Source organism: Sinohyriopsis cumingii, chromosome 5 (assembly GCF_028554795.1).
Source record: "Sinohyriopsis cumingii isolate HCF-2022 chromosome 5, ASM2855479v2, whole genome shotgun sequence".
Classification (NCBI taxonomy): Eukaryota; Metazoa; Mollusca; class Bivalvia; order Unionida; family Unionidae; genus Sinohyriopsis; species Sinohyriopsis cumingii.
This window is the reverse complement of record NC_142965.1, coordinates 56,372,590-56,384,666: the sequence shown is the minus strand read 5'-3', so window position 1 is coordinate 56,384,666 and position 12,077 is coordinate 56,372,590. Positions and strand designations below refer to the sequence as shown.

At 35.1% G+C, this 12,077-nt stretch overlaps 1 protein-coding gene across 1 annotated transcript in view; it reads right to left on the bottom strand.

Annotated features, from left to right (window-relative positions):
* LOC149799222 (uncharacterized) overlaps positions 1–12,077 on the bottom strand; it is a 266,176-nt gene that overhangs the window by 61,538 nt on the left and 192,561 nt on the right. The window contains exon 38 of the mRNA XM_089958164.1: positions 9,941–10,076. Within this exon, the coding sequence (XP_089814290.1) occupies positions 9,941–10,076 (136 nt within the window). The remainder of the gene's footprint in view (positions 1–9,940; positions 10,077–12,077) is intronic.

The following is a 12,077-nucleotide window of genomic DNA, read 5'->3' as shown; positions in this document are numbered from 1 at the left end:
GCAAGAAATAATCCAGTGTTTGAATTAATGAAATTTCTTTGATCAAGAATTCTGTATGAACACTCAAATATTTCCAGAGAAACAAATTAATCTTTCAGAATCTAAATAATTCGAATAAACATTAAAATGTAATTCCCAAAAATGACACAACAAAAGAACCACCTTTACGTGTCACTGTTTAGAAGCTCGACTGAGATTATTTCTCTAAACAAGCCGAGGTTCAATACAGCCTCGATCTTACTTTTATTATTCCCACAATAAATTTAAACAAACGTGCTGATGTGACTGTTACTAATTTTGAAATAAGGACCAGGTCAAACTTATGTGTTTACAATGACGAACAGTCAAGGTCAAACTATTTTCTGGAAATATCGAGTTCCTAGAAAACAGGACTACATTATTTAGACATATAATGAAATTAAAATTTTTTAAAGATTTTAAAACTTGCAAACAATTAAATTATATATAAATTAAATCAAATATACATAACAACCCAAACCAAATAATTTATCTTCTCTTTCATATATATAACACAGTATGTACAATAAATGTTTTCTTTCTTTAATATTAATTCATCTCCCCACCTCTACAGCCAGACAATGACCTGACCATCTACGTTTAAGCTTATGCAACTTTAAAAGCAAGTAACCTAAGTGGTTAGAGCGTCAGCTCCGCATGCGGGAGGTCCCGAGTTCCATCCCCGGCCGAGTCATGCCAAAGACATATAAAATGGTACTTTCAGCTACCTCGCTTGGCACTCATCATTAAAAAGGTAGATTCAGGGCTGGATTGCCTGGTGTCAGAATAATGTGACTGGGTGGGACATAATGCCACATTTCTGCGGTATGACAGCCTAGTGCTAAACATCATTATTAATTGCCACGCTGCAGACGTTGTAGCGTTATTACTGGAAAATGGTTAAAGCTGCGTTAAAAATCAAAATCACACAGACACACAGACACACACACCCAAACATACACACACACACTCACACATATTATAATTATTATTATTATTATTATTATTATTATTATTATTGTTGTTGTTGTTATCGCAAATAATCTCATTACTTTCTAAATTTCTTCAAATAAAATGCATTCTCGAGATTTGGATTACGCTTTCTTGCAAATATTACAATTTATAGTTTGTATTTCATTTTTAAATATAAATTCTTCAAACTGAGCAGTTATTTAAAAACTTAAAATAATTGATTATTTTCTGAAAATATGAAAACCATTTTTCTGGATGATTCATGTTCATTAAGATATTTCCTAACATTTGTCTAAAGGCTATTTCCATCTGAGTTTGACTGCAACTTGGTGTCAAAACTATTTTCATTTAAATTAGTCTTCATACGATTTATGTTTTAAATTTTGATTTTTCAACAATGTATTGATGTAAAGTTTTAATACTTTAGTTTTCTAAACTCCTTTAAAATATGAAATTGTGTTTGTTTCAAACGTGAAGTGCGTTATCCCAAAATGCAGGTTGTTTCCGGAATTGTTGAAAATAGCAAGCTTTTGTCATACATTATGCTGCTTCTTTAATAATATTGGTTTAAAAAATCAACAGCAATATCAACATTCTTCCAATAAAGTTGCATATCGACGTTTGCAATAGTTTCAACAGTTGCATGATTCATTTACTTCCATCAAGCCACTCACGCATATGCATAGTGGTAAAGAAAATGTTTCGGGGCCCTGGCTGGCCGAGTGGTCTAAAGCAATCGCCTTTACCTATCACTGCTATCTCACTTCTGTCCACATGGGTTCGAGTCTTAACCAATGTGAGTATGTCAGAAAGCCTGCCAGTAGCTTCCCATGGACACGAGGTTATTACTGGGGTTTTCCTGGGTTCTTTCTCCACCAATTATACTGGCCGGCAAAGTGCTAAGTCCAAAACAACAACAACAGAGTATATTGTCAATGGGAGACGACTCGAAGAAGCTATGTGCTAGGAAAGGGATCGTAATCAGCATTTTCTAAAAACACCATTGTTCACAACTAAGTCAAACTTAATGGAAGAAGCTATCATACAGCCAAAACCGTTTTTTGCGTATTCAGTAATTATTTGGCCATTTCATTCGTTCTCCTACAGAGTGGAAATTTGGATACTTTATAGCTATGAAAGAATTCAAAATAATTTTATACAAAATTTGTGGATAAAAGAAAAGATCATAATTTTGAATATATTAAATACAAGTATAGTACCAGTTCTAGTTAAGTATTCCAAAGTACATATTATATATGTATTCCCAAGAGGTAAATATATACACTTATATGTGATACTCTTGATGACAAGGTTTCACATGTGTGCCACATTAGCTAAAGAGTCTCGAGGTCAGTCCTAAATGTGGGGGTCTCTGTACCGGACAGAAAGTTGGACATTTCAGGTGGAGGAATAAGTGGTCATAATATGCGGACAATATGTTCGCTACAAATTAGGTTCACATTTAGTTACACTAGCTGTTGAGTGTACACATGGTTAGACGACATGTAGAGTGTACAGATTGTTTCTGACACATTTAGGTAGACTACATGTAGAGAGCACATATTGTATAGGACAAATTTGGTTAGACTACACGCAGAGTGTACAGATTGTATGGGATACATTTAGTTAGACTATATGTAGAGTGTACAGGTTGTATGGGAAATATATGATTAGACTGCATGTAGAATGCACATATTGTATGGGACACGTTTGGTTAGACTATATGTAGAGTACACATATTGTATGGGACACATTTGGTTAGACTACACGCAGAGTGTACAGATTGTATGGGACACATTTAGTTAGACTACAGGTAGAGTACATATATTGTATGGGATACATTTGGCTAGACTTAATGTAGAATGTACAGATTGCATGGGACACATTTAGTTAGACTACAGGTAGAGTGTAAATATTGCATGGGACACATTTGATTAGACTACATGCAGAGTGTACAGAATGTACGGGACATATTTAGTTAGAGTACATGAATAGTGCACTGATTGTATGGGACAAATTTAGTTACACAACATGTAGAGTGTACATATTCCATGCCACACATTTAATTAGACTCCATGTAGAGTGCACATATTGTATGGGGCACATTTGGTTTTACTGCATGTAGAGTGCTCAAATTGTATGGGACACATTTGGTTAGACTACATGTATAGTGTACAGAATGTACGGGACACATTTAATTAGACTATATGTAGAGTGCACATATTGCATGGATCACATTTAGTTAGACTACATGTAGAGTGTGCAGATTGCATGGAACACATTTGATTCGACTACATGTAGAGTGTACAGAATGTACGGGACACATTTAGTTAGACTACATGAATGGTGCACATACTGCATGGGACACATTTAGTTAGACTGCATGTAGAGTGTACAGACTCTGGGACACATTTGGTTAGACTACATGCAGAGTGTACATACTGCATGGGACACATTTAGTTAGACTACATGTAGAGTGTACATATTGTATTTGACACATTTGGTTAGACTACATGTAGAGTGTACAGAATATACGGGACACATTTAGTTAGACTACATGCAGAGTGCACAGATTGCATGGGAAACATTTAGTCAGATTACATATAGAGTGTACAGATTCCATGGGACACATTTAGTTAGACAACATGTAGAGTGTACATATTCCATGGCCCACATTTAGACTACATGTAGAGTGTACAGATTGCATGGGACACATTTAGTTAGAATACCTGTAGAGTGTACAGATTATATTGGACACATTTGGTTAGATTACATGTAGAGTGTACAGAATGTACGGGACACATTTGGTTAGACTACATGTAGAGTATACATACTGCATGGGACACATTTAGTTAGACTACATGTAAGGTGCTTAGATTTCATGGGACACATTTGGTCTGACTACATGTAAAGTGCTTAGATTTCATGGGACACATTTGGTTAGACTGCATGTAGGGTGTACAGATTGAATGGGACACATTTGGTTAGGCTACATGTAGAGTGTACATATGGTAAAGAAAGTTACATCTTTAGGCTCTAATAAACAGCAACATACAATGAGTGAAAACAACAAGCTTTGAAACATTTAAGAAATACTTTATTTCTTTGGAAAAACCAAGTAAAAATGAAGAAGAAAAAAATAAGAACTTACGGTTTTCTGAACCAAATCCAAAAATAATCCAAGAAAAATCCACGAATTAAATTTTAGAAGTCCTAGTAATGAAATGATCTAATGAATTTAAGTTCGAGTACCGATGAAAAATCCAAAATGGAAGGCAATGACGTATGCTATAGCCTTTATATTACGGATGTGTCTACAGTTCTTTGTTGATCCACAAACAATATTCCGATGTTTGAAGTTCCGAATAAAATTTAAATAATTTTTTTTGTCCAAGAATTCTGTATGAGCACTTAAATATTCCCAGAGAAACGAATTAATCTTTTAGAATCTAAACAGTTTGAAGAAAATTAAAAATATAACTCAACTGGTCACAACAGAAAATACAAAACACCTTTCCCCCAGTGTTTAGAAGCCCGACTGACTAATTTCTCTATAGACAAAGGTTGTACAGTAACTTGAGACGCAAAACAGATTCCCGGATGAGGGTCAGCCCTCCAGAATTTCGTGATAAGCGTAGAAGTATGTACATCTACAGACACGTAGCCCCAATCATCATCGACTTCACTATTATCAGTCACACAATATGAATGAATTACAATAAAGAAGTTGTTTACTTGATTCTCAATCAAGGTTAGGAACTAGGTCAGCAAAAAGACACAAAGTTTTATTGGTAGGTGTTTTCGACTAAACAGTCAGGTCAAACTAATTTCTGGAATGTATCAAATTCCAGAAAACACAATTTCATTACTTGACATGTAATGAAATGAAACTATTTTTGAAAAGCTTAAAAACAATTAAACTAAATACAGATGGTGCTCGAGACATTCAGTTAGGATAAATGTAGAGTGAACGGGACAGGTATTGGACACATTCGGTTAGGTTACATGTAGAGTGTACATATGGTACTGGACACATTTGGTTAGACTACTTGTAGAGTGTATAGATGGTACTCGACAAATATTGTTAGACTACATGTAGAGTGCACAGATGGTAAGGGGTATATATGGAACTAAATATTAGGAAGTACACTAACTCCTAGTTCCTAAAGCTGCGTTCAGCATTAAACTATATTATATTAATTATAGCATGAAATGTAATCTTTGAATTAGAGAATGTCAGTATGAAATTTGGAAAAGAAGGTTCGATGATGACTCTAGTCAGGGAGTTGTAATTAGATATTAAATCAGTTAGTTACGTGACTCGGTGGGTTCAGTTAGATTAGAGTTGTAGTGTTCTGGTTAGAAGCACATTGGCGGCACGAATGAAGTTTTCAATTGTATAACGTCGATATGAAATAGTTTTAATAATACTACAGTAGACATGGTGACGTTTCTATGGAGATAATGCGGTCATCAAAAGAAACTATATTTTGAATTTATTATGGACATCATGAGATAAGGCAGTATGATAATGTTGTTATTTTGGGGACAAAATAGGACTTAAACCAGACTGCAGGTTTGTGAACTATTTCACACACACACACACACACACACACCATCCCAAAACTGATATCGACATACGAGATCAATTTTCTCATTTGTATTGCAAGCCAATCACTAAACATCATGTTTAACACACGCCGATACAGGGAGGCAAGTCTCACTTAGCCATTGAAGTAATCATTGTTTACGAGATTAAGAGATTCTTTGTTTGCACCCAGACAATGAAGTTCCAGTCAAGAGGTTACATTAGTTGTCTCCCCACGAGGCTCTTCCGATGGAGGGTGGTAAATTTGACCCCGCGAATGGGATTTCCTTGTCCTGGCATAAACACCGACATAGATTATTTTTTTGCACTCAGGTTTTTTTCCATTTAAATTAAAATAACCCTGCACTTTTGCAGTACAGTTAGCAGATTCAAAATACAGTATTCATCATGTATTATTATTCCTTCTATCTGTATATAAAGGTGATCAGCTTTTGTATTATTTTATGAAAGTTTGAATAGTTATCTTAGTAGAATATAGCTGCTTTTATTAAATAAACAAAACGTTAAGAAAGAAATTTTTTAGAATTGCTACGTGTTGCAAGTATTGCATAATGAGCGTCTCGAGACACATACTGTTATATTTTTTGAACGAGCATTAATACAATTATATTCATAAGGGCAATGGAGTGCCTAATCGACTCTAAGTACACAAGTTCTACGCATGAAAAAATATTAACATAAAATCATTTGAAACTCTTTACGTATTATCACATTAATTTATTGGATGACATGTCATATGAAAATAACAATAATTAATTCATATATTTTATACTGATAACATTAACAGTCATCAAATCTAGAAAGTTCTATGGTAGGCAATGCTACAAAAAAGTACACGGCTCGAATGAAGTGTGTAATGACTGTTAGCGGATTCTAACTTCATGATACGCTTGGAAATTTATATTTGCTAGTACAATGATAAGTTACATGGAAATATTATTGTGGAATAATGTGTGGGCCGATGAATGAACCACCCTGGATGGTAAGTGCATGCATTTTCATTTGATTACACTGTTTGATTCAGCTGGTGTTGGTTGGTTGGGGGGGGGGTGATAAAGTTTGCAGAACGCAAGTCTGACATAACACTTTTATGGTTGTTACCGGCTTTGTGTCAGCTCTTGAGAGAGTTTAGATTTTTGTAGCAAGAAATTTATATTGCCCGTGTGTCTGGAACGGTATTTTCTGTTACAGTTCGTTCCACACAGCATCGCGAATTTTATCATACTTGTAGCTCAGTACTTTTCAGATCAGCGTCATTACATTTCGCTAAAATTACTAATTCGTTTCCCACGAAGTATTTAAAACTAAGTAGAAACTTATAGCTTAATTTAATGACGCTGACCTGTAAATTTACTAAGTTACAGGTAGGATCAAATTCACCATGATGTGTGTAGTTTCTAGAATAACACCGAATAGCTCAGCTTGGTGTGCGTGTATGTGTCTGTCTCTCTGAAAATGTTTTGTATGTGCGTTATCATAGATGGAGAGACCTTAAGTTGTTTTATGAGTGAATTTTGTTTTGTCGATGTTGTTTGATTTTATGACAACTGCTTCAGGCACAGCAGAAGACAATAGGGACTGAGACAACCAGACTGAGAAAAGAAAAGTAAGGGTACCAAAATAACTAGAATTCTCTGTCGCCTGGATGAACACTATGACGTCATCGCAAGCTACAATGGCGTATTTCCTTGCACATCTCATCAGGCAATCAAATCACTTTTAAAGATGTTGGGAAAGACATATTTGACCTTACATGGAAATCTCAGTTGCCAAATCGTCATTTGGCGAAGATCTCACGGAGCCATGCGAGAAATTTGGATGCACGCGACTATACTTAATCGTCCTTTTGACATTAGTATCTACGTTTATCGCCTGTTGCATCAATATTTTTTCTTCATATGAGTGCACACAATTTGAACTCATGTGATATATTTTATGGCAATCCAAGTTTTGTTTTTTCGAAAAATAATAAATAAATGCAATCGCAACTAGTCCGACGCCAGTACATGTTTTACAATATATTTCACAAGAAGTTACTTTCTGATGTTTTGAGTTTGTAGTTATGCATGTGAAATGAACTATTACATTTGTAAACACTCAACTTAGAAAACATACAAACTCGCACATATTTGTTTGAATGGACGCAACAAACATCAAGCGATGATCCCAAAGACAGCAATCGGCCCATAATTTGTCTGAAAATGTGTTTCCACATTTTAAAATTATCTACTTATCTTTCAAAGGAAAAGGCCCTTTAGAGATACCATGGTATTACAAGAACAAGGATCCAAATGTCACGGAATGGTGTAAATGTTGTTAATTAAATACATGTACTCGGGTTTCGTTTCTTTTCGCTGTACAACGATACCCGAGGGTGATTATATTACGGTCTATTGTATTTCGAAATCGTGAGTACGATTCGTCCTATGCCACACGTGCAAGGTGCCTTCGATAAGGCATAACGAAAATTCTAAAGGTATAAATACATTACTGCATGTAAAGGACCTTTACAATACTAATGGTTTTGTCAGCAAGCGGCCTGCTAAAAGGATTCGCACAACTCCAGCTGTAGGGGTAGGTAATTTTTCGGTCTTAAGTGATAACTAGTGTATTATCATATTTACCTTTGCATGTTTGTTATATAGTTTCCTTTATACAGCATAATGCGTGCAATTCTTTTATTCTTGTTGCGACGTAGTACAGGATTTATGTTGGTAATGTAAAGCTACATTTTTTTGTATAAAAGAATTCTTTACTATTGTCTTATCGAGCAGGGTTAGGTTTACTATTGAACCTCTGTTTTTGTAATTGCCATAATATAATCTTTATAACTTACCATGTATAACGTCCTTACGTTATGTCTGTATCAAGTTTAGTACACTGTATCGGGTATATTTTCAGCTGTTTTTGATGGTAGGAATATCCTGGGTGTCCGGTGTTGTCTGAGTAGGAATATCCGGGGTGTCCGGTGTTGTCAGAGTGTAGAAACGTCCGTGTGTCCGGAGCGTTTAAGGTGCCGGAGCGTCTAATGTCTAGCGTCCGGAGTGTCCAGAGTGACTAAGGTGACCCAGCTGTAGAGCCGTCAAAGGACCAGGGGGTCCGGAGGGTCTAATATTTCAAGTGTCCGGAGGGTCTAATGTTCCGAGTGATCATAGTATTCCGAGGGTCCGGAGTCTATATCAGTTGTGAAATTGATTCGGAGGAGCTGTGGAGCGGATATGGTGCACGGGTGACGGAGTGCATCTCCACACCTGTATTTTATTAGCTGTATGCTAATTTTGGGTTAATAAGACCCAGTGTATTATTCAGGACTGGAAGGATAGATTGTATATTCGTCCTTGTGTTTAGTGACATAATTTCGCTACCTGAGCGAATACATTTTTACTGTGTGTAAACTTACATCGTTTACTATTTGAGTGAACTATATTCATCTTTCCATTAATCATTTGTGAAATCATTTATCCTGTGTTTTAGTCTTACTAACTAATTTATTTGTATATTTTTTCCATCTTTGAAACTGTGCGTTTTTATGTTAAATAGATCCAATATTTGGATTATAAATACGCACACATCTTCATAATCTACTGCTCATATCAATCACATTAAACCATATATATGTCGTCAAAACGTGTTCTGTTGTTAATCCGAAATATCCCACCCGGTTATCTTGTTACACCAAATATCTAATATCAAATCAGGAGATGTTGGTAAGATTTTCATGTCATCGCTTGTGGCCAATGCTTACTTCTGACTGTTCAAGATGCTGTAAAACAAATGTCAAGTAAAAAGCCCTTTTCATCGATCTTTCCCTTCAATTGTTCGCTTTTTTATTTTATTTTTTTGTTTTTATTTGAGGCTGGTCAGGACGGAATCTTCGCACGACTAAGTGGATTAGAACATTGATTAATGATATCTAGGTGAATGGAGTCGGATATGCGAGCAGGATAGACTCTTGCTTTAAGTTTATTACAATTATCTAATCTCTTTAATTACATTAGTGCCATTTAATAACAATTTCTTTCCTATAACTACGCATATATACATACAATGTGGGAAACGGCAATATGCGTTTTCCTCTGTTTGTTATATAGGTGTCATTTTGTAATTATAAATTCAAACATACACACTGCATTTTTAAACAATGATGAAGCGAACTTTTCTTAGGTGCCTAACGAATAAATTCCTTTAAGAAGGCCGAATCTGTTCTTTTCACTAGAATTTAATATTTTTCTCTTGTTGTCCTTATGATGTACACTCATGTTAATCGATATCGAATGACTTGAATTCAAAATGTTTCTAATTTACTAATTAATCTGTTCCGTTTTTCAGTAGGAAGCTCACCTGAGTTGGAATGGCGTTCATTCTGGATATAAAATTTCTGAAATCCGACTCGTTATTGAAGGGCATGACGTCTACAAAACTCTTTAGGTCCGTGTAAAATCCTTCCAGAAAATTGACAGGGTTCAGAGGACCATAGCTAAAAAATGTAAAGGCAAATACAATCAGACCCAAATAGTACATCCTTAAGAATAGCCATTTATTTCTTCATTCCGTTTATAAGACAACGATACCCCATATTTACTGTTTACCAGAAAAATTCAACACTTGCAATTAACTTACACACGTTTTGCTACACCAGGTCCTTTAGTCACAAAAATGCTGAGCACAAGACAAAATGAACTCAGACTAACTCTTAAGAGTTCCGCCTGAGTACAATCTACTTAAAACAAGATAACCTTAATGATCTCAGTGTTTTCAACCTCACTGGGAAAAATATGAATGCTGGTAATTTGGGAAGGAGTACGATTTTGGTGATCAGTTTCATAACTCTGGTGTCATGTGTAGGTGTTTTGGCAATTAAAGCGCGCACAGATCATAGCATCACGGAATCGGTCCGCTAATTATATTACAGCCAGATAATCAGTCCACCCGTTTTATTTCATGTTCACGGTTTTCCCGTTTTATTTCCTAGTAACGGTCTACCCATGTTATTTCCTGGTTTGAGATAAAAGTGTATCCTACTAAATTAACATTTGGTTTAAATCTTTAATTTTTCTGACACTGTAATATGACTGTAATATGGTTAAGTTGCTTTAAGGACTCATGGTACTAATTCAACTCCAATAGTAAACATATGGAAACACTATCATATTCAAAATTCAATAACTTAAAATTTCTGGGTGCTGATGATGAGACCTATAATTGTCCATGCACAACAAACCTTGGTGCAAGCTTATGTGTGGAGAACACCATATGAGCCGCGGCATTTTGTTTATCTACATGTGCATGAAACACATGTTATTGATTCTGAAACAAATGAATCAGGTGCTACTTTCATTACTGAGTACTTCTAAGTCAAGCCTGTAAAAATACGAAAATTGCATCAATAGAATTTTGTCCATATTTTTTTTAATTACATATAGAATAACCTCTCAAAAGATATTTTTACAAAAAATTTAATTTTCATTATTAACCAATTATGGACCACCAAACCCGTAAATACTCTATTATTTGCTCACCCATTTCTAGACTGGTTCACAGTTCTTCCGTATAATTAGTACCGTGTGTCCTTAAGAAAAACTAATAACATCAGACAGTCTGGCCAAAGGTTCCAGAGCTTTACATTCATAAATCTCATGTTACAAATGAAGCCAAAGCTACATGAACCACTTTGATGCCATAAACACAATCTAATATACGATTAAAGAAAACAAAACCTCTAATGTACAACATGTTAGGCATCCATATAAAGACCGGACATTGATGAAAACGGGGGAGCTGCAATAACTCGATGACTCTTATTCCATAATACTGTTAGGTGCATCTTTCATGCAAAGCTCATCTGAACAGCAATCACACTGGGAAATTAAGACAGGCATTAATCAAACTATTAAAATTCCTTCATTTATCATGTTGTGTACATTCATAACGTATCAACAAGGCAACTTGTTCTGAACTGCATCTTTCATCTGTCGGTTTACTGCCAAAGTTAGCATAGTGTAGACTTGGTGTCCAAGGTTGTCAATACACCAAAATGTAAAATCCTGATGTTTGAATAGGTATCGTACTATTAAATATTTTACGTGCAGAGAACCAGTCAAGTGGTGCAGTAAAACAAAACGCTAAATATTTTGAATAGTAATAGAATCTATTTACATATTTCTATTACTGAGATAGTAAACTTCAGTGCTGAGAAAGAGTCAAACTAATGAATGGATGCATGTGTGGTTTGGATGGCAATCCAATGCATACATTATTTTCATTATTTAATGTATCAACATCAATGGAAAATTATTTCGTTAATCGACTCACCAATGCATCTCGAGAAGTAGATAACACTTGTTGATATTAGTTCGTGCTATGAAATCAATTTTGGTAATGTAGGGAACAATTAGAAATAATGCGATTTCATTTACTTACTTGCCTTTATAAAGAACCTAATCGAAGTGTTTACCATTTAATCAACGGAAAACAATAG